General features: G+C 36.8%; 1 protein-coding gene across 11 annotated transcripts in view; it reads right to left on the reverse strand.

The window, feature by feature from the left end:
* Positions 1-24,265, reverse strand: part of DMD (dystrophin) — a 1,090,817-nt gene that overhangs the window by 758,740 nt on the left and 307,812 nt on the right. For 9 of the 11 annotated variants that reach the window (XM_048288642.1, XM_048288670.1, XM_048288700.1 and 6 more), the window contains exons 8-9: positions 1,404-1,582; positions 325-447 (exon numbers count right to left, since the gene is read on the reverse strand). In XM_048288642.1, coding sequence (XP_048144599.1) covers positions 325-447; positions 1,404-1,582 — 302 coding nt within the window. The remainder of the gene's footprint in view (positions 1-324; positions 448-1,403; positions 1,583-24,265) is intronic. The other 2 variants (XM_048288681.1, XM_048288675.1) reach the window with 2 other exon arrangements.

The following is a 24,265-nucleotide window of genomic DNA, read 5'->3' on the forward strand; positions in this document are numbered from 1 at the left end:
ATGCCAAATATGGCTTATGTTAGATTTGTTCTTCTAATACTTTTTAAAGGCAATGTATGTACTATTTTCAAAAATGACTGAACAGAGAAAGAAATCTATGATTCTAAAACAGTGGTGTTTGAATGTTAATCATCCCCTACAATCAACACAACAGCTATTGTCATCCATGCAAAAATACACAGGAAACAGTAAACACTCGACAGAAAAAAATAATGGAAAAAGCAGGCCATTAAGATCAGGTAGAAGCAAAATGCACAAGCTCTTTCACTCCAAGCACAAGCTTAAAAAAACAACTCTCTTAAAAAAATTACAATATTGACAGACCTGTGGAGGAACCTGCCTCCTTTTTTGGTCAGGGGATGTGACATACACAGCTTGTGCATATGCGTAACTTTTGAACCGTGGTTTAGGAGAAGGCGAAGGTCCCTGGGGTACACTGACTGTGATCTACGAATAAATTGGAATGCACATATGGGTAGGAGCATGGATTGTAGAAGTAAAGTATTGGTTTTAAGAGTAACTGAAGAAAAAGAAGCAGGAAGGTCATCCCCAGTTACATTTTTCAAGGACAGTGTTGGTATTCAGCAGGCAGAACAGAATGGTATTAAGGAAACCTCTCATTTAATCTGACACCCTTACAAAAAGCAACAAACTGTCAGGACTCAACACCAGCAGAATACCAATGCAAAGTGAAGCTTCTTTATAATTTACAAGCAGAGGCTCAAAAAGCAAGGGATCTTGTGTCACATCTCGAATAAACAGAGCCAATATCTGCTCAGTACTCTAAAAGAGAGTGAGCATCCCAAACCAAACATACAGATTAAATTCAGGCAAGTACACTAGGTCTAAAATGTACTAAACACTTCAGCAGAGGCTGTCTGGTGATATCAGTAAAAAACAAAACTGACATTGCAACCATAAATTAATTCCAAGTATTAGTTAACTTTTGTGAGAGGACAACTGTAAACTGAGAAGAGATTATTTTAAAATGAAAGTCAGTGTAAATAAAATGCTAAAAAATTCAAAAAGTGTCATGACTATGGAGAAATGTCAACAGCTATTCTCTAAAAAGGTAAAGATGCTTGTAAATGCAAAGCCTCCCCAAATTTCTTTGTTTTTTCTTGAGGTGGCCTGCCACAATCCAAATGCACAATGCTGTACAAGAGAAGTTGAAAACACTTATTTGCTGAATAGTAATTTTTAAAACAGTCTGGTGTGAGATAAAAACCAGAATGAAAGTACATGCAGACAAGTACAACTGACTTGCCTGGGGTGAAGAGACTTTGTCCATTATGCCCATGGGTTTTTTTGCTTCCACTGGCCATTTGACATCAAACTCATGGGGTAGGCAGGGAAACAACCACTTTAGAGCAGCAAGATGAAAGCAGAAAAGTGAAACTCACTTCTTGTGAAAAATGCTGTTCATGTACCTCTATGTGCTCTTCTCTAGTGACCCTTGAGTGTCGTGGCAACATCTCCACCTCCCTGATGGCTTCCACGGTGACTTGCTGGGGCAGGACTTGAAAGAGCGAAGTCACATACATTAAGATGGACTTTTTATCTGGACAGGCAGTTGCAACATCTGGAAGGCAAATTAACATGTCATTTCAGTTTCCACATTAGACAGAGAAATAGCCAATTAGTTTCATGGAAAGTTGATAGACTAATGAGCAATCTATTCATGAATGAATTCTCTAGAGACTAATTAGAACCTTAAAATCAGTTCCAAAACTTCAGAACAAACTCGCATATCAATGAGAAGGAGCCAAAGTTTATAAAGGTAATTTTATCTCATTCAGCATGAACTTTCTGTCTATATTTCTTAAGTCAAAATGCAATTTGACACTGTGATACCCATAAAGCAGGAGTAGACACAGGAAAGGTCTATTTGCTTGTGCTGTATAAATACTGCAATTACAAAAAAGTAAGCACAACCTCATTTTCCTAGTCGTGCCTTGTGCATTGTCTCCACATCATTTAACCACTGAAAGCAGCAATGATGTAGGTGAAAAAAAAATTACCAGTTTTTCTAGTGAATGGGTTAATAAAAAACAGCTATTGAAGTCAAACTGTAATAAAGCTACGTAGCTTTTATATTCTACTTAATCTTGCATTCTTCATGAAATTTGTGGAACATCAAAGGAACATGGTATCCAAAAATACATAATAGAATAACTCCTCGAAAAAAGAAAAAAAAAAAAAAAATCCTGTACAATCTCTATGGTCTTTAGCAGTCAGTACAGGAAACTGTGTGAACACAAAGACTATTCCAGATTTTGCACATAGCCATGTTGTGTTATACATCAGCAGGAAAAGAAGTTTCCCTGACTCAACAATTCAAGTCGATAATGATTTGTAAATATGTAAGGCACGTGGCAGCTCTTTGAAATAGAGGCTTTGTTATTTGCCACTGACGCTTACTTCCTACACTCAGTCTAGCAAATCAAGATATAAAAGGACAGTTGTACAAGAAATGTATCATTAATTCCATAGATGTTTTAACATGAGTGCTGGCAGAAAGCCAAAAGCTTTTTACTGTCTTAGATCAATCCAATTTTAGCCAAAATTTGAGTTCACAGAAAAAAAAAATCAATAATTCTACAAGGTGGCATCTCATTCTCTCTTCCTAGAATGTGGAATGCACATGAGGGAAGGCGCCTTACATTAAAAGCTTCACGTATATTTGGAAATTAAGAAAAGACATTCTATCAATAATTTTGGTTTGGTTTTCTGACCCATCTCCATCTCTTTGCTTGGTACTTTCTGAAGGACAGCTGAAGGTTTAGTTCTACTTAGCACTGGCTGGAAAAATGGCACAACATCCCTCTAACAGTCCCACTTCCATAATGTAAGCATTTTACTGTAACCATCTTCACGTCTTTAATGTTCTAACACCATTTTTTTATACTTAGTGTCCACTAGTAATTGATGTTTACATGCATATCCATGCCTTCCTACAGGGAAGAGCACACACTGGATGAACAGACATCAGTACCAGCTGTGACTTTTCTATTGTTTGTTCATTATTTTCCTTTTCAAAATGTCCTGTTAACCAAATGGGAAAATACCTTATCATTTATCTACAAAAATATATTACAAAATAAATAAAATTAGTATCTAGTGAATAACATACATGCCAAAAATTGTTTACCCTTTCTATCTGACAAGTAAAAAGTACATATGCAGCTGCCAAAACCCACTGGCAAATAGGAAAGGATTTAATTATTTAATCACAACAAATAGCTAAACAACCATACTTACAAAGCCTGGAATATCAGTCTGTCTCTCAAAAGTCTTTTTTACGGGCTCCTGAATTATCAGAGCAGGAATGACTTCTCCTATATTATGCTTTTGTCTTCATATCTTCTTCTTTTGAACCCTAGTCCAATGTACTATCTTTACCACCTGCTGAGTTTGATGGCTGTTTGAAATCCTAGTAGCTAGGCAGTAAATAAATTGAAATTCAAGCATTTTCATGCAAGAAAGTTTACTATTTCTTTGTAAATATGTCTACGTTCATTTGTGGGGCATAAATATCTGTCAAGCCAATCTACACCTCCTAAAAACTAATATCAAACTGTTGGAAAATACAGAAGACTTTTAATAAAACTAAGTCAAGATATGTAAACTATGCCATTTTTCCAGTCCTAGTTTTTAGAAAATGATCCAGGTTGTTGGTTTTTTTTTTTTTTTTCCCAGACCAATTCGTTTTCTCAAATTCAACTCAGAGGCAATTCTTTAACAATATTTTCATCAGTTTTCTTGACAAAGACTATCCATAGTAGGATTGAAAGGAACAAAAAGAATGAAAAAATATTAGACTACAAGTCAAAAAGGAGTTTAAAATGGGAAGCATTTAAGGTTAGATTATTAACATGTTTAAATTAGATTATTAACATGTTTATCAATAAAGAATCTGAAAGGCTTTGGAAAGTTATGGAAACCATTCCAGTTCTTTAATATGATACAGTTACACAAAAGTACTGGAAAAGTTTCCAACATGAGTGTTCCAGTTATTGAGAGGAAACTTTTTCAGTACAAAACCTTATGATGACAGATTAATATTTTTCAAAAAAAACCAGCGACTTACACTGAAATGTGTCACATGAAGCATATGGTTCAGACAACTATTCTTGATACCTTTTATGATCCATGAAGTTACTTATGAAGACACGTGGTTTCTTTAAGCACTCTTTATAATCAAAGAAACAAAACTACCTTGCAAGACCCTGACTTTATGTGCTTCCCCTGAAAACATATTCAAACCCTGACCATTTAGAGAGATTAGTCTGTCCAGGTAAGGTCTCCAGTCAAATTCACAAAATACAGAGAAATAAAACACTTATTTTGATATATGGGCCAAAAATGCCTATTTAAGGAGACACCATAAGAGCTCATTTTTGACCATGAATTTTAATGTACAATAAGATTCTGTTCATCTAGAAAAGCAGTTATTTGGTGACAAGTACCAAAAGAGCAGAAAGAATCTGAGTTCTCCTCAGAACATTAAAACCATGAAATGTAACGAAAATCCACTGCTGTTTAAGTGCAGATGCCTTCAAAGGGTTATTACAGGTTTAATTTGGGAAGCAATTTGCCTGATAGGTCACTGCAGCTCGATTTTTATTAGCAAATATTCTTTGTTTTCTGATGAACATAACTACAAGCCTGATTGTTTGTTAAGGATGAACACAATTAACCTGAAGCGTTCTCAAACAAATTATTTTCTAACAGTGCCAAAAGAGTAAGTAAGTATGTCAAACTCTTCAAAAAGTAATCCAGCAGCCAATTTTTATAAGCCTTGCAGTCCACAAGTGGTTTGGTTCTTCCATCCCTATCTTTGGTCAATGAACAAATCCCTGTTAACATTCCCAGTTCAGGTGCAAAGAATCCTTTGTAAGGGATGTGTAAAAATGAGGGTGATATAAAACACCTAAATAAGTTCAATACCAAAAACTACAGATCTAGCAACATAAACAAAATCCAGCATTTTGCTACACAGTATTACATTATGTATACAAAGCCACACACAAAGCACAAGTTATAAATGTTTATGAAAATGTTTCTTCCAATTTTCAAATACACAGCTACTTATATTATATAACTATTCCTTTTTAATATTTTGTTTTCTCCAAGCTCTGACCAAGTAAAAGTTCTGACAGTATTTGTGCTGATTCCACTTAGTCTTCGTATCAAACTAGTAGCAAAATAACCTTGAAAGAGGAGAACTTAAATGTCTTCTGCATTGCAAGAAAGATTACATTACTGTACATAAATTGCTGATCTGGTTTCTTTAGATTGAGAGAGAAATTCTGAAACATATTTTACCTTACATAGTGCTGAGAAGCAAGATAAGACCCGAACCCTAAAAATACAAGAAATCCTTTGTCCTCAACAGAAGCAGCTAGGATTTTCACAGAATCACAAAGTAGAAAACATAGAAAACTAACTTCTAAATCCTATACATCACCTAATACTGTTTCCTTCTATTACAATAGTAATAAAAAATCACAATATTTTAATATTATCTGTTTCTACCCCAAACGAGATTTTAAAAACTGTGCTAAATAAAAAACATTGCCTTCCCTTCCACAACAAATTTGAGATTCTCAAAGCTGATTTGAATTTTCAGAGATTATGTAGTTGTTCCCTCTGATAAATGAAGGCTGTTATTATTTCTTCAATCAATGTGGGGTTTGGGGTTTTTTTAGTCTTTTTAATGATACTAATACAACATTAATACTTATTACAAGTTCTGAAACATTCTACTGGTATTTCCAAATTCATCTGTTTAGAAGGCAGAAGCTCTCAGATTGCTGAGACAAGACAGAAATCTAAGTAATGCATAAATGATTTCTTTTTACAATGTAAACTCATTACAGGAGATATTTCCACATTCATCTGTCTACTCCTAGTGTGACACCAGCCTCAGCCACAGTATCTAAGATGAGGGCACAGAGAAGCATTTATAAAAGTGCAGCCACAACTCACATGTAACTTTTATTTATTTTACCTTTTAGCCTCAAGGACAAGGGTGAACTTTTCAAAGCATGTTCAAAAATCTGTGGTAATCTGTCTGACAAGGCTCACCAAAACATTGTGAAAGAGTTTTCACAAAACCCAGTTTTGTTCTCATTTTGATTTAGATGAATCTAAATTTGCAATTGAAACTGTATGAAAGGGCATGAGACTGTACTAGTAGAAATGAAACTGCCTAGGCTTAAATTGCAGGAAAAACAAGTAAGATTTCATTCCCAAATGGATTCATTAGAAACCTAGGTAAAAAATACCTTTAAAGCATGACCCCCATAATTAAGGGGAAAAAAAAAAAAAAAAAAAAAAAAAAAGAGAAGAAAAAGGGGGGAAATTTTAAACTTGGTAACTTGTCCTCCAAATGCATACTTTTGGTCATTTAGCAAGTCTATTTGCAAACATTAAGCTATGACAGAATCATGAGGCCTGTCTTAGATTTGCTTTTACTGGTGATTTGATTCCCTGAGTGTGAAAACATGAGCCTATATATAGTTCATTTTTATTCAAATACCAAGAAACAAGCAAGATTATCAGGCAAAGATGATAAAGTGTTTTGCTTAAATGTATACAAAATTCTGCCTCAGTTTCCACTTGGTATCAAATTGACATTTTCCCACAATCCATGTTTATACTAATGATATGATAATAGCAAGAAGAATAGAAGTAGTAATGGTTTACTCTACTGACACTCACTGCTGCCACTAAGACCTTGAAACAATAAACTCCACAGTCTCTGAAAAGCCAGCCAGTAATTGCAGTGTTTACTCACAATTATTGACCTTTTTTGCTTCTTTTTTAAACTTGTCATTATTTTCTTCCCTGTTTTTTACTCCACCAGTAGATTGCATGTTAAATTCAAAACAAAAACAATTTTCACCAGTATTCTCAAGGAGTAGCCCTGGACTTGCAGACAGACAAAAATCAGTGTATGAAATACTGCAGAACTGTAAATATTGAAATGTGGAAATCAAAACTGATGATTTTAAAACTTTATTTAAAAAAAAAAAGTTAAAACAAAGGTCAATATTTTTCAAAGGCTATTCAATGGCCTACATGAATAAGCATAGTGATCACAGTACTATTTTGCTGAATAAAATTAACATTTTACAAAATTAACTGCTGGCAAAAGGCACCAATTGCACACAGACAATTAAGTGAGAGTGGAAGCCTGTAAGACAGATCACTTACACATAGTGGCACTGTTTTTTTCTTCTTTTCTGTAGATATGAATAGCCATAAACCTAAACCACTATGAAACTCCCACAGGAAAATGTTAGTTTTTAAACAGAGATTTCCTTAAGAAAGTAAATGTTTTAAACCTGATGGTTAATACCCACAGAGTACATTGAAAATGCTGACCTTTACAGGCTGTATTGAATAAGATCACAACAGCAGCATGAAGAAAATATTTTCAGAAGATTAACACATTTGAATCTGCCTTTTAGAATTACAGAGACAGGTCCAGATTTGTGGGATTAAAGTGCTGCAGAATTTAGGTGTATCTGGTATTAAAATATTTGGTGGCTGAGAATACCTTTAGTCTATCTGAATGTCTGTTCTGATTTGCTGCATGAGTGTGGAGGAATTTTGGACTAATATGCCAGCACTATCCTGGCTAAGTGAACTTGATGTTATCTCTGTTTATTGAACCTGCAAAATCAGACTTAATACCTCTGCTGAACAGTAAAGGTGTTGCTTATTCTTTTTCAGGCTCCTTACAATATTAAACATTGATTCAGTAACATCACAACCTTTGCACCTTAAGCTATATCTAAAATAACTGTCTTCTTAGCAGCAAAGACAGAGATAGAAAGAAGTGAAGTCAAAATGGCAAAGGAATAAAACACTGGTTTTAAAAATTTGGGGTATGATGTTAACATTTTTATTGTATAATATTTTATACTAGTATTTTTGTCATTGAGTAGGAGTGAGCATGGCTCTCAACAATTTGCTGAAATAAAAAATAATAGTCAACAGTTAATATACTCACAAAACTGTTGTACACTACTGAATGCTGCAGTTTGATTTTTCAAAACCTGGAAATGCAGCGAGTGGTGGGGTGGGGGCGGAAGTGCCACAGCAAAGAAAACTCAAATACACCCTGTCACCTACATCCTACTGAAGAGTCCTGAAAATGAAGACAGATCAAGGGAGGTATGGTGTCTGATATCAGGAATATGGTGTCTGAATCAGGAATAGTGTTCAAAAATGGTAATATTAGCAGTCACCAAAACAATAATTTTCCTAAGAGTATTTGAGATATTTTCAAGCAGGCTAATATTTGAGAAAGCAAATGGGAAAATATTTCAAAATACTGTACATTTTCCACTTTACTTTTATGAATATTTAGTCTAGAAAAATTGCACAGGTAACTATGAAGAAAAAAAAGAAAATTAGAGACTGAAATTCAGTAACTAAAGATTTTATAGCTTCATATGGAGATAAATTCATTACTTTTATTTCATTGTAAAATCTTTCATAAAGATAAAATTATGTAAGTGGAAAAGGGCAATTGAAACCTAAACAGCCAATTCCAAACAGACAATTGAGAGAGCTGTGTGCATAGTGGATGGGTGATTCCATACTTGGAAAGAGAAGATAATATTTCTTCAAGTGCAATCAGAAAACATTGAGAAACACAGCATTCTTCTGAAATAGTACTGGGAAGTACAGGGATTCTGCTGCTATGGTGTATATACTTTCCTTTTATTCCCATCTGTAATGTGCTATTTCTGACATCAAGGCAAGCTCATGATCACCTGAGGTTAACTCCTTCCTGAACCAACACAACAGAATGCTGAGTGTTACTACAGGTAGCTTGTACTTTTCCCCTCTAGAACCTTAAGGACAACTGATTTTCTATGAAACCTGAGAACAGCAAAATGGAAAAAAGATTGAAACCTAAACAAGAAAGTATCCAAGATGGACTAATTTCATTGTAAATCAAAACTAAGCTGTTATTGGCTTTGTTTTGATGCATTTAAAAAATGTAGCAGAAGGTTTAAGGAACATAGATAAAGTTCTGTGCAATAAAATTCCTAAATTTAGGTCAAGATCAGGTGTAAAATTAATTCTCAATATCTTAAAAAAATTACAAAATTTATGGCATATAATAGTACATTCAATGATAACTCCTGTTTTCCACTAATTTAGGCCAGAATATTGTTTGCAGATACAAAAATACTTTTTGTATTCAATAGACCATACATCCATAGGGTATGTGAGTTTGATTAACTGCAGCTAAAAAAAAAAAATCAGAGAACTTTCATTAGCATTATGAGAGACTGGGAAAATGTGTAGCTATTAAGGTTTGGTTACATATAGAATATTTAACAAAAAAAAACCCCACTGACAGGAATTGATATGTACAAATTGATTTGATGTGCCAGCTTTAAATTCAAAGATGTTTCTTGATGAGTCTTATGGCTACACATGTTGAATTTTCTCACTGCGTGTGTTGCTCCTACATCTAAATGAAGACCAATTACCTGGATAATACAGGCTTCTATATGTATGACACATGAACAGTATCAAAAATGACAAACGATGTCTTTAAGAATTTTAACTGTAGCAGATGTAAAAAGCATCTAAATTTCCACTTTAAAAGTATATTTTTAAAAAAATACATATACATCTTGAAAAATTTGAAACTCATGTGATAAGAATTTATATATGCTATGATCATTCCTGCATTGAAATGCTAAAGAAAAAGACTAGAAGAAATCTTATAAATGTTGTAGGAGACAGATTTTTAACATTTGAGGGATTATTTCACCAAGAATGCAGAAGATAGATTAATGTGCTGATCTTTTTCCTGAGGTTGATTATGAGGAAAAGCAGTCTACAATGTGTCATGCCAATACTTTTTAAAAATGCAAGCTTTGACTGGAAGGTTACTACCTATGCACCTTCCATTTTCCAGGAAGTTATTTAAATCTACCTGTAATGTAATTTAACAAAAAACCCCTTAAATTTGATTATCTGAGGAAGAAAACTGCTCATGCTCAACAGCCAGAACTTCTTAAGCCCATACTCTGGGGCATTTAATACCTTTTCAGCTGGAACCATCTGCTCACGTTTTGCAAAAATGTAAGCTTCCATTCACATTTCTAAAGTTTTATACATGGCTAGAGTTGGAGAAGCAGAGAAATAAATCAAGGGCAAAGCAGGATGTCTGGTAATACATACTGTAAAGACTTAGAGATCAACATTTTAGTGACTCCTATTTAAACAGGCAGCAGAAAGAAGGTGTCTTCTCTTTTCTAGCCGATGTAAGCCTCAGCCTAACTGATTAAACAGAAGTGTGTGTGACACTGATGAGTGTGGAGCAGCATGTGAGAGCCCAAAGAGAAGTTAAAATGCTACAGCTTGGTGGAATCAGACAGGATTTGAGGACATCATATCTGCTACATTTACTTCAAAATTCCCTGCAAGATGGAATAGCTGTAAATATGCAACAACAGCAGCCAGGTGTGACTGGGATGCCAAATGGTATTTTACGTGTGTATCAAACAATATTAAAATAAATATAGAAAATTTCAAATGTGCAACACAATACATTAAACTTATTAAATATAAGGAAATAGAAAAACCATAAGTATTAAAACATTACAACAATTACAATCTAATGGTCAGCATAATAGCAACAATGTAATTCTTTACTGTGTGCTCTGAAAAAGGGAATCCTTCTTAGTACTGTATCAGAAAAGCAAATTGCGAAAGAAGGGCCTACATGGGATACCTAAAATCAGTATTACAGTACCAACTTATTTATCAGACATGTTTCTGACTTCACTATTTAAAGTTCCTCTCACATTTTTCTCAATTCAGAAGTATTAATTTTCTTCATGGTCTTCTCTCACAGAAACAAACGGATAGCAAAATTTCAGTACTCAGACAGTTAATTCCAGGAATGTTTTATGACAATAGCAGTATAGGAGCAATTTAGAAACAATCACAATATTTTCATGTTGGCTTTATTAAATAACTCCGACAAATTTATGTTTTTAATGCTTTAAATACACTTAGGACCTAAAGAAGCATTGTAGTAGTTTGTGAATGACTGCTATGGCACAGACTTGTTGAGTCTGCCTGGACTCAAGGATTAGAGGTTAAGAAATGGTAATTTTATCTTTTTAAGAGTTTCCAGAACTGATAAAAATTTTCATGATGAATGTAACCACCCTTCAGGTTAAATCGGAATCCCAGTCTAAATAAAGCACAGCTCCTTTTGAGGAGGAGTTGAGCATTTCCAGCTGTTGTTCAGCAAATGCAGACAAATCACACAAGATCAGAACCAAAGCCTGTCACATTCACCAAAAATTGCAAAATTGCACTTGTCAAACTTTGCAGAATAGCTGCAAGTATGTCAAATATGTATGGTTTTATGTAAAACAGCACATCCTGAAATACTTCATACATCTGAGCATTCAAGGAACAGAGAGATCACAGCCTTGAAATGTTATTTTTTCATCCAAATATCAATTTTGAAAGATAAACCAAATTCATCTTCAAGAAAAATAATATTGATTTTATTCTGCAAAGCATTAACAAGATTTGATTTGGAATTCCGTCATCTGATCAGACATGTCCAAGAATGATAAACCACAAGCAGAAGAGAAAAAAGTTGTTAGTCTTAAGTAGACAGTGTAGAGAAGAACAAAACCCTGTTGAGAGTCTAGTCAAAGAAAGGCTTAGAAAGCTATATGAGTGTTCCTCATAAATATATCATGGGGTGAAAGCAATCAGAACAAAAAGCATCAAGCTCAAGGACAATGTTAGCACAAGAACAAAAGAGAACACAACAAACCTGAAGAAATATAGTCTAAAACTGCAGAGAAGTTTATTGCCTTCAGAAAGCAAGGTTCTGAGCAAGCCAGAGGAATAGAAGCAAAGCATCCTACTGACTACAACAAAACTTGAGGAATTCAGTAAAACCTTTATAATGAGACATTTACCTGAAATTGCACATAACGGGACTTCAATGAAAAATCAGGTCCTAAGTGCTTTGTTCCTCCCTTCCTTTTTCCATTGTACTTAATGCTAACTATTTTTTAGCTATGCTATTTTAATACAGGCTATAGTTTCATGTTTTTCTATGAACTCCACTCCCTTGCTTGTTTTTATTTAATGGGGAAATATATCCATACAATAACCTGGCCAAAATAATGACAAAAATAATGTGCCATGTCTGACTATTCTTAGAAACTCTGATAAAGCATGAGACTAAAGATGTAAAAGAGCTTTTGTATATATAGCATACATATACATATTTAACAGCTAATAGTACATCAACAGAGCATGTGAAAGAAAGCTGGAGATTAATCAGTGCTGTCAGTACAATGTAAATAGGAGTTAGGAATGCATTAGAACAACAACCAGTTTTATTCCATATTTATCATGCATTATGCTAATGAAGAAAATGCAAACAACCCTAAAAATGTGTTTAGATAGGACTATGAAGCAACACAAAATTAACCAGGATAAATCTAAATATTAGTAGGTGAATATTTTAACAAGCAGAAGGATTTGTAAATACAGAGCAGGGGCTAAGCATAAAAAAAAAGAACATGTAAAAGTTTAAGAAAATATGTACTCCTGGAAAGAGATGGTAGAACTACTAATTCCACCATTAGTATATTATCCCTTGATACTTAAATTACAAGTATTAATTATATTTTCTTGAATTGTCTCTCTTTAAAATGAAATAAATTATATGAACTTCAGATTCACCAACTGAATCTGACAAACACATTTGTCCAATTTTCACCTAAATGTCTACTTAATTCACTTCTCTCACAGCCAACTGCATAACTCCCCAATGTTGTGTTTTGTTGTTTTGGTTTTTTTTTCCTGGGACCTTGCAACTCACTAGCAGAAACCCATTAGAACACAGTGCTATTCCCTCCTTTTTTCTTCCTCTTTCTCCTCACTTTCCTCTAACTTCTATTTAGTCATTCCAGCTCAGATTTGAAAGAATGGTAAACTTTTTCTCTTATTTCTAAACTTTTTAAAGACCTAGTTTCTAGCAGATGATGAACTAATTGCAGACTTTTTGCCTAAAGTCGAGCTACCCAGCAGTTTTACTGGTTTTTTGCTGCTTTTGAAGCAGTTTTACATCTTTTCCTGACTTTTCATTATTTATTACTTAAGAGGTTATGTCATGCCAGGCCTTAGTCTATGCTTTTTGAACCAAAATATATTTTTAAAGTCAAAACAATTTAAATACAACCTTTTATTAGCATTTTGATGAAAAAAAATAAAATAAAAAAATAAATGTTGGAAGATGTGCTTGAAAAGTTCCACATTTAGTTAGACTTTTCTGGGCTGAGTAATTAAACAAACAAGCAATGCTGCAGGTATAGGACTCAAACAGAGCCATCATGAGAATAAGAAACATTCATGACTACAGTCATGGGAACAGAGTCTGGGATTATAAACGAGAGCAGTGGAGGCCAACGCTTTTTTCAAGTCTTTCTTTAATTACCCAGTGCTAGAGAGACTGACTTTAGCCCAAACATAAAGAGCGGATTTAATGGTTATTAGCTAAGAAAACATACATAATCTAAAAATTATGCAGGAGAGGTCACCTTCACAAAGGACTCAGAATGTTCTGAAAACCTGAGATTAGGCTTTGAAACAGGGCCTAGAATATCTAATATATACCTAAATACATGAAATACATGTCCAAACCTACTGGGAAATTTTCAGTCTTTAAACAGAATACAGTCATGTAGCAAACTACAAACAGATTATAACACAAAGGTTATCAGTGCCTTCTCTCCCTTGTTCCCCTAGATTAACATAAAAGCCAACAAAAAACCAAAACCATAGAACTGAAAAATCTTCCAAAACTAAAGGAAACTAAACAGCTCTCCAAACTACACTAACCATATACAATACTTTTAAAATTACAAATAATATAGTAAATATACCAAAATAATCCTAAAATGGACCTTATTCTGCTTAGCTACTCTTTGCTTTGGGTCTTTATTTGACAGGGTAACTCCTGAAAAATCTTTGGGCCTGGTTGTGCAACCATATTCCCCAAGCAGGTTGTGCAAGCTGGCCCAGCACTCCAAGAATTTAGTCCATTTTACGAAAAATATAGTAATTACACTGAAAATGAGCCTGCAGGATTAAGACAGGACAAGTGAATGACACCAGTCACAGAGAAATGGCATGTTTCACTAACTTGCAGCATTAATAGTTTAGTAATACATACTCTGGGCCCTCACAAAACGCGTTTCATAAAACATGGAAAGTTCTGATAGCTTAGAAATGGCAAATTTCCAAATCCAGAGCAATAGATTTGCTGCAGTCTGAAGCATTCAGTTTGTCAAGGACAGATACAGCAGCAATGGGGAGCAAGTGCCTTCCTCACACTATTCTTCCACTGAGCTCCAGCTGACCAGAGACCTCAGCATGAGCAGAAGACATGCTAGGATCTTCTCAGTTCTGGAGCACAAAGATAAGGAGTGAACTGTTGGGGTCCCTCCCCTGCCGTGTAGCCCTGGGAGAGGGGCCCTGAGGGCACAGACACGGGGCTTCCCTGTGCCTGCTCAGCCTCGTTCCCATTGGTTGGTTTGTGTTCCCTGCGCGGGCAGAAGGACCCTTGGTCCCGTGACTGGAACAGTTCCTGAGCAGAGCTCCGGCCATGCGGCTGGAGAAATAAACATCTCTGAAACAGCTATCAAGAATCTGTCTGTCCGTATATATATTTCCTTTCCACGGGACTCCTGGTTTGATATATGCGTGTTGCAGGATCCCCACTGCAACAAATGGTGGAGATTTGAGAGCAGAACGATCCCCGATCCCTAAGCGACTGATTTGTGTGAGTAAACCCTGGAAACTTTGGATTCCTCTTCTTGGTTTTGCTTTGCTATTCCATATCTAAACTATGGAGGAACCGTGGGAAGACTCTTGGCTCTCAGAGCCGCATATGGACATTTATCTTAAACTTAAAATGATTCTTGAACAACGATTTGTAAATTTTAGCTTGATTCAAGCTCAAAAAGAACTGAAACACTTCCTGGCATGGTTGTTTAAGAACTTTTTCTATGTTTCTTGGGATTTAATTCTTACCAAGGGCTTTTGGAAAACCGTTTGGACACAGTTAATACTGGAGTCAAAATATATGCCGATGGAAGAATATTTTCGTGAATATTATTTAGTTACCGAGACTGTTGAGCAATGTCAGCTGTGTCCTGGTGAAGGGAAGCCTGGCGCAGGGACCGTGCGGCCCAGGCCACGTGCACCGAGCGCTCTGAGAGCAGCAGCGAGGCAGTTCCCGCGCGCGGGCGGAGCCACGCGAGCCGCAGTGTCGGTGGCGGAGCGAGGAGCGGCGGGACCCGGCGGTGCCTGCCCGGCCGCGTGCAGCGCGTGGTGGAGCGAACCCCGGGAACGCCCGACCGAGAGGGGCGGCGCGCGGGCAGCGGCTGGAGGCGGTGGCGGTGGAACGGAGCCGCGCCCAGCCGAGACGCGCGCTGGAGCGGGGCGCGGGGGAGTCATCGCTCGGGGGCCCGGCCGAGACGTGGGTGCAGCGCCCGGCAGCGGCAGCGAAGCTGCGACCAGAGGAGGCGACGCACGGAGAACTGAGCGGCGTGGCCCGGCCCGGCCCGCGCAGCCCCGAACGCGACCCCGGGAAGAGCGCGCAGGCACCAGCAGCCCCGAGAATTCCAACACGGGAGCGACCGAAGGAGAGAGCAAAGACGCAGCGAGACAGAAAACAGCAGCCACTCGGAAAAAGGAAAAGATCATAGCAACTAAGACCTTAGGGATAGTAAAATGGTATAATGTTAAGCAAAATTATGGTTTTATAACAAGGTGTGACAACCAGCAAGACATATTCGTGCATAGAACTGCTATTAAAAAGAATAACCCTGAAAAATGCATCCCAAGCTTGGGAGATGGAGAGGTGGTGGAATTTAATATTGTACTAGGGAGAAAAGGGTTACAAGCATTGCAGGTCACTGGGCCTGATGGTGTTTCTGTAAAAGGCAGTATATATGCAAAAAATCGTAGTCATGTTAGACAGTATCTCCATTGTAAGCCCCCCCTACAGTTTCCCTTTCCTAATCCCACCTTTCCCTTTTACCCTATGTCCTATTACCCCCAGTGTATTCCCAATCCGTTTTTTCATCCATGGTTTCCCTCACAAAACCATGCTTTTGCCAATTGTTTCCCCAAAAATCCCTTTCCAATGCCGAGTGGGGGATGAAAAGGGGGAGGGAAGAAGTTAAACCCTCTCCTGCCTCAGTTTCCCCACAAAGCATGCTCAGAGTTCTGTCTCCCTTCTGTCAGCCCTAAGATGTTCCACAGAATCTGTTTGGACATTTAAAGACTCAGGAGGGTGGCTTGTTTTGTTTTGAAACTGTTCTTGTTATGTTTATCCAGTTGTTTTCATTCTCCTTTTATTAAAATAAAACGGGTGAGGTGTTGGGGTCCCTCCCCTGCCGTGTAGCCCTGGGAGAGGGGCCCTGAGGGCACAGACACGGGGTTTCCCTGCCCCTGCTCAGCCTCGTTCCCATTGGTTGGTTTGTGTTCCCTGCGCGGGCAGAAGGACCCTTGGTCCCGTGACTGGAACAGTTCCTGGGCAGAGCCCCGGCCATGCGGCTGGAGAAATAAACATCTCTGAAACAGCTATCAAGAATCTGTCTGTCCGTATATATTTCCTTTCCACGGGACTCCTGGTTTGATATATGCGTGTTGCAGGATCCCCACTGCAACAGTGAACTATATTTCAAACCTTTGAATAATAATATGAAATCTTTATGCCACCTAACCAGCAAAGCTATTCAGCAGATGTACTTACAACAGCAAAACCACATTCTTCTACAAACCTGAGTCAAGGGATACCAGCAGACAAACACTATAGTTACACCTCCCAAAACTTTCCATAATTAGATTCTTCCTTCCAATCAGACTGCTCAGGTAAGTGAAATTAAACTTAAAACACTGTAGCCACAGCATTGTGAACAATATACAGTGAACAAGTTCCAAGTGTCTAGAGCTTAACTGTATTTCTGAAGTCCCAGATGGACGAGTACATTGTCCTGTTAGTAAGGCACAATGAATCTCACCTACATGACTATTTTCAATTCAATGGGATGCACCTGTTGTATACATAGGTCCTTACTCCCTGTGTAATTTCTTACAACTTTCACCAAAACGTTGGGCTACAAGGATACCATTTAACAACACAACTTGCAAAAAAGCTACTAAGTATACAGGTAACACAAAAATGAAATACCCTACATCAGGATAAATAGAGGAAGATAAAACAAGCAGAATCTAAGCAAAATACTTTAAAAAAACCTCCTTTCTATAGTGTCTCTGTGCTCCTGGCATATAACAATTGACAGTGCATTATTTCTGAAACGTGTTCAAAGATTTTACAGTCAGGCTCTTTTTGTCATGTTTGTCTTATATCATTTATATCATTTATATCATTTATCATTAAGATAAACCCAAATGTTACAGCTTTCTGAAGATCCTCCTAGAGAAAATATGGAAGAGGCAGATAAGTATCTCTGGGTAATCTCTTAAAACAAGGTTTTTACATACGTATTTTTATTGCCTTCCTTTTATAAAATGCTAATATGCCATAGACAGTTATATTTCCTCATAAAAATGTCCCAGCCTTAGCAAGCTACCCAACAGAGAGTTACTGATTTAAGACAGAGTTTGATTTTTTGAAGTATTAATTATTTCTGTTCTTAGTGTTACACCAGTCATTGCAACAGATATTACTGAGAAGTCAGGAATGGACTATTAGAAAATTATTAGTTAAATAAGAATTCAAAATTCATAAAAGCTTGTAAATTTCCTGTTTCTTGTATGTGGCCAGAGTAGTCAAATAATAAAGCATTCATAATGGAGATCTTAAGTCTTTTAGAAACCATCAGATAACTCTGGGATATGTGGTGAGGTGTCTCACCTCTAGGTAATTTTAAAAAAAAAACCCCTCCAAACAGAATGGAAAATCATTATCATCTGAACATCTCACGTCTGGTGGGTAGTCAATAAGCAATATGTCAGTAGTATCAATTCAATTCCTAGGGATAAATGAAAAAATAAGTTCTAAATTTTCAGTCCATCACTCATAAAGGGAATCTCAGCAGAGGAATATGGATATAAAAGAACTGTGATTCACACCAATGTCAAAACCTCCCCAGGTTACATACAGAAATTATGTTGCCTACACAATCTAAAGATAAACTGGCAATCTTCACTTCCAGAACAGTTTAAAAAGTTAAACATGCACAATGATAATATTCTATTTAAATTGTTGAAAATGCAGTGATGCTACATTGGCTGATCTATTTCCCTTCCCAGCATTTTCTCCAGCCCCTATTTTGCATAGGACACAACCTCTCTTCCCCACCTTCTGGCTCCGTGTTTCCTTCAGCACCCCAGTCATGAAAGCAGTCCCAGTGGCTGGACTCTCAGTGAGATAAAAGCTTTGCAACTGTGCACGGACCTCCAAGTCCACCTTTCCCACTTCATGTGTGTTTGTGTACTGTTTTTTACATAAGGAAGATGAAACACCTCATCGCAGAAGTGTTTTTGAATAACTTCATTGTCCTATGTTCCTGCCCCTCTCTTCAGCTTACTGCACCCCCTCTCTGACACAATTAGGTTAAAGCCCTTGTCACAAGGTTAGAAGCTTGTTGTCAGAGATGTTCTTTTTCCACTTTGACAGTCCTGGTCCTGTTCAGCAGGCATTGTTCCTCAAAGAGTTCCCCACAGTGAAAAAAGCCAAAATCCTCATCTGTGGCATGAAATACACAGACAAATGTTGATCTGAAAATTTGCCCAGTCCTCCTTGAGCTGTTCCTCTTTACCAGCAGGACAGAGGAGAGCACCCTGTAGGCACCATGCCCTTCCTCACAAGAACTCAGCAGTCACTCTTTAGACACACAGGCACTACCCATTGATTAGTGCCCAAATAAATGAACGAGGGGGAATAGCCTGAGGGTCAAACACACTCTGGGAGACTCTCTGAAGTCTCTTGGATCCAAGTGGCTGACAAGCAACAAACTTCTCAAGACATGGTCAGGTTTGCAGAGGAATGCCTCCATCTCCTGCGAGAGACACTCTCCAGGAAATATCACCCTCCTTTTCTTCACCTTGGCCTGTCTCTGATGCCTCCTGGGACAGGGAGTTATCTTCCTCACCTGTTTCACTGGCTCTTCTTCAGGGGATAACTTTTCCAGAGATCATCTGCAAGCTGTTGAGGTTAGTTTGTGCCAACCTCTGCTGCAGGCTTTTGCTGTTGTCAGTTCCAAAAGAGCAGCCAGAGGTTGATTGCTATCAGCTACCCCTAAACATCTTATCCAGAACTGCCACTCAGGGAGCATCAAGCACCAACTCAACTGCTTAAAAAGGATTGATATAACCAGGGGGTAGGAGCACAATAAACAGAGGCAGCCAAAAGAATCACAGCAGTACCCAACCTACTTCAGAAGAATTTAAGAGTAATAAAAAAATAAGTAGGGAATAGTAATTTTCCTCTTACATGAGCAACCAGAGTTTATACTGATGAACACTATGAAACATTTCCTGAACAGATAACGTGTACCTGAGAGTATATTGATTATGCTCCTTACAAACATTAAAATTCATTCATAACTTGGATGGCATCTGGTTTAATTCTGAGTAATGTTTTGAGAAAATGAAGCATTACATAAAATCACAGTAGCCTCCCATAAACAGTTTAATCCATAGGTCTTTAAAAAGAAAAGTATAGCCATCCAGTTTTCTAGTAAGGTTTCAGAGGTACCCATACATAGACAGGTGACAGATATATGCCTCCTTAAACCCAAGCCATAGGTCAAGTCAAAGTTGGGCTTACCTGTAAGTTACCAAATAAAGTTCTTTTATCCATAGTATACACAAAGTCAGACCATGTTAACATTTCAGTTTGGCCACACAATCTGTGAATCTACAAAATAACTGCAGTGATATAAAACATGAAAATTTCAGCATATTGCCAAGATGCATAAAGCATTAAAATCAATGAAAATACCAAAACATTTCTATTATTATTCTGTACACTATATAGTGATATAGTGGCTAACAGTACTGATTATATTCTAAGAAGTATTAGCTAAATATATATTTAAGTGGAAAAATAAAGACTAATAAAGCACTCTGATGTGGACAGTTTGTCCCTATGATCCAAGGAATTAAGAGTAAACAAGTCATGCATTGACTTCAAAGTGGATATTAGTAAGCACCTCTTGCAACAGGAAAAATCAAGAAAATGTTCTCTTAATCTACAGCTTTCTTTCTGAGTAAGAAAAATTCTGTACATGTATTTGTGGGAAGTAAACCAACAGACTGAAAATTTTTAAACATAGCATGCAGTTTCACAACAGTTTTATCTCTAAACCTTAGCTTAAGGAATGAAGCTGGGACAGTTTTTGCAATTCCTACCTTTCAAATGTTGCACTATCCTAACTGTTTGCTTTGAGAATTCACTAGCATGTTATCTCAGTCCATAAAGAGGAGATTCTAAAGCTAAGCCGTAATAAAACCAATGCAAAATAAAACCCAAACCAAAACCAGAATAGATATTTATCAACCAGTTAAGGTCTCTTAACCATTTCACTGTGGAGAGGAACAGTGCGGAAGGAAGGAATGAGACTGTTTCAGAGCTGAGTGGCTAAAAAATGCTGTGAAATCTTCCCTATGTCTGCAACACCACTGTCCAGTTTCTGACTGAAATAGAGATACCATCAAATCAGATTAACACCAGAAAATTATACTTGTGATTCCACTTGTCTAAAACCAATTTACCAAATTAAAACCAGCTATCACTAAGCTACTGATCAAAGCAAACAAATTTCTTTTAAAAAAAAGGTATATTTTCTCTAAAATAAGCATTTCATATAAGTTACTGGTATACAAATAAAGTTTTATTTGTTCATCTTGTCTCCAAACATAGCATAGAAATGCTGTAACAGACTGAAATTGCCAGATAGAAGGATACTCTCATTTTTGGGGTATCAAAGATTTTATTTCTTCCTTCATCACGTCAACACTTTTTTTTTCCAATTTCATTGTGCACTATTTCTATTACAATTCTGTGTGACTATGAATGCAATTCTTCCTGTTGCACATCCAATTCTTTAAACATAGTGAAGTATTAAATTACTGTAAACATTTTTGATGGCAGATGCCGATATTTTGAAATGGCACCTGATGGACCTGTTTCACAATTATTTATAATGAACAGGAATGAGGAAGAACTGTTCTAAAGGGATTTCAGTACTGCAGCTTTCCCACACTCTATGAAAAGTGGTTACATTCAATAAATCACCAAACTAAGTTCTTGTTTCTTCAAGCCCAGCTTGTGATAAGGTGTATACACCCCCTAAAGGATTTATGCACTAAAGGTGATTTGCTGAGTTAAAAAGCCATCAAAATCAGCATTGCTCTGAGCTTGTACCCTCCCACAGACTTATAAAGCATTCTATAAGAATACTACTGGCTGTTGAAGTAATGCTCTCTTTTAATTTCACAATACAGAAAATTAAAATAAGGTAACTAAACCAGAAGGGCAAAGAGCCTTGTGGCAAAGAGGAAAAGTAAACCATCACACTCTGCAGTATATTAACTGCTCTGTTGGAGCAAGTAGCTCAATTTTTCTTCATTTCCTTATAATCAACAAGCAAGTCTCTTGACAAATAAATAAAGCCATTATAGTCCCAAAGAGATTGGTGGCAGCTTTTTCAGAGAGAAGTTACATCTTGCATTTATAAACAGCCCCCAGATATGGAAACCCACTGACTTGCAAAGCCACTACACAAAGCAAGGAACAGGTTCCACACAGACTAAGAGCCTTTGTTTGCAAAATAGTAAACTCTTACTTGAGCATTTCTGCTGCCATATTTCTATATGTAAAATGCCTATTTATATTCAGCTAACTGGATGCTCTTGGCATAAGAGCCTTGCTGCAATTTCTTCCTGTATTAGGCTCTGCTCAAAAAGCCATTATAGAGGTCTGTGTTATGGCTCTCTAGGCACACAGTGCTGCTCCATGACCTTAAAGAAATGAATTTCTCTTTTAGTTTTATATTCTAATTTTAGTCCAAGGAGCCAAGTCACACATCATGGAGCTGTGTAAAAGGCTAATAAAAAATTAATAATTGAAGCCTTTCTTCAATTTTGAATGTAGACTTACATTAGTTGCAATAATCACCTAGGAAAGCAAGAACATAACTGTTAACGACCATGCCATTGCACACATTACAAGGGAACAAATCAAAATAAAATTAAATCCTAAAATGTTTTGGTTCCTTTTAAATAACACAGTTTAGGAAATAAGCAGAGAGATCTAAAAATATATAAAACAAGGTTTGACAGCCACCCTAAAAATCCTTGAGTTTTAACAAATAGCAAAAAAGTGTTAATTTTTTTTCTTTACTTAAGTCATAACTAAACCAGATTATCATCTTTGCTTTACTATCTCTAAAGGGCTTAGAAATGGATCTGTGGAAGAATCCCCCAGAATGGTACAAATAATAGGTAGTGAATTTGGAATCCATCCTTATGTGTTTTGACAATGTCTTCTGGGAAAGCATTCTGTAAGTATGTCTTACATATAAGTCTTATAGACATAATAAGTTAAGTAAGCTGCATACAGTTAATGGCTGGCATTTTCCCAAAATATTAACATACACTGGTACACTGAATTATGCTTACACAACTGGTTAAGCTTTTTTTAAAATTAACTTAGTTTACTTAGCCCAGGGTGTTGTCAGATATGAAGCAAAACAGAATCTTAGAACATTCCCTTAGCATTAGGATCAAGTGGCACAGAATCTGATTATTCTGTTATTGCTGTTAAAAAAAGCCAATGCAGGGAAACATCATCAAGAGTCATATTTACAACTACATGTTTATTTGAAACTGAACAATTAAAAACAATTTCCATGCCAAGCTGTAGGTTAAAATAACGTGTTATACAATATTACAGGCACTGAAGCTAAGTGTCTGGTTGCTTCAGTAACAGAAATGTGAGGGTGAATTCTGGCACTTGTCAGCCTATGATAAGTTTCTAAGAGACTAATACTTGTCAGGGGAGTGATAGTTGATTATACAGTAAATTTATACTGGAGAAAGGTGATGAACACACTGTGAAGGAAAGATTTAAAAGTCACGAGTCACTATAGCTCATGGCAGAATAATTCTGCAGTTCCTTGTTTTAATTTATCACAGAAAACTTTCCAATACCAATTGTATCCAACATTTCCCAGTGCAATACCTGTAATACAAAAGCACGGCACAAGCAAATGTACATGAAGTTTGATATATCTAATAGCAAATTAATTATAGTAACCTTGCTACTACTGTCAGTCTGTATTTAACAGGATTGATGCTCTTTCATGCCAAGCTCACAGCCCGTACAACTCAGAGAGGATGAGTGCCTTCAGGAAGCATCCTATACCCATCCATTTTCCATTTACACCTGACACTTCAGAGCAACCTGGAGTTTCTTTGAAAAAGGGACACTTCTTCATAATCCTGAGCGAGCATCTGCCCACTGAGAGCAGGATACATTTGAGAGAGTGCTTTGTTTTCTTATGCTCCACGCTGCAGCAACACTGAAACACATGATCTGACTAGGCACTACAAGTGTCCGTCTAAGCAGAGGTAACAGAGCCAGAGCCCATCCTTCTCCTCGTGCTGACTGACAGGAGAGGGGATGAGCAGATGTCACAGGACCCATGAACAGCAGTTCAGCTGGAGCAGCTCTCATTGCACACGACTGAAACACAGCTAAAGGACCCAAACTGTAGGAATTAAAATAAAACAACACCTTGGTTTTCAGCGATGCTGAGCACCTCCAGATGATGTGCGAAGCTCTAGTTATAAAACACCTTCCTTCTTCCCAACAGATACAGAGCAACTTAACTCAGGTAGTAGTGATTATTATCTATATTTAACTCTCACAGAAAGCCATACAGTAGATCAAAGGACTAGGTCCTATAAAAAGTTAGAGTTCCTGGACAAGAGCTATATGATCAAGTACTGTTGCCTTATGATGGCTGGTTTACTATATTTATCATTAGCATATAATGTAAGATGCATCTCTATTAGTTCCACATTATTATAATATGCAAATGGAATCAGATTTGATGTAAACCAATCTCCAAATTAAATTTCTGTCCACTTTTAAGAAATATTCTGAAGAGCCTGATTTAAAGCAATACAAAACATTAAA

The sequence above is a fragment of the Corvus hawaiiensis genome, chromosome 2 (genome assembly GCF_020740725.1).
Source record: "Corvus hawaiiensis isolate bCorHaw1 chromosome 2, bCorHaw1.pri.cur, whole genome shotgun sequence".
NCBI classification, from domain to species: domain Eukaryota; kingdom Metazoa; phylum Chordata; class Aves; order Passeriformes; family Corvidae; genus Corvus; species Corvus hawaiiensis.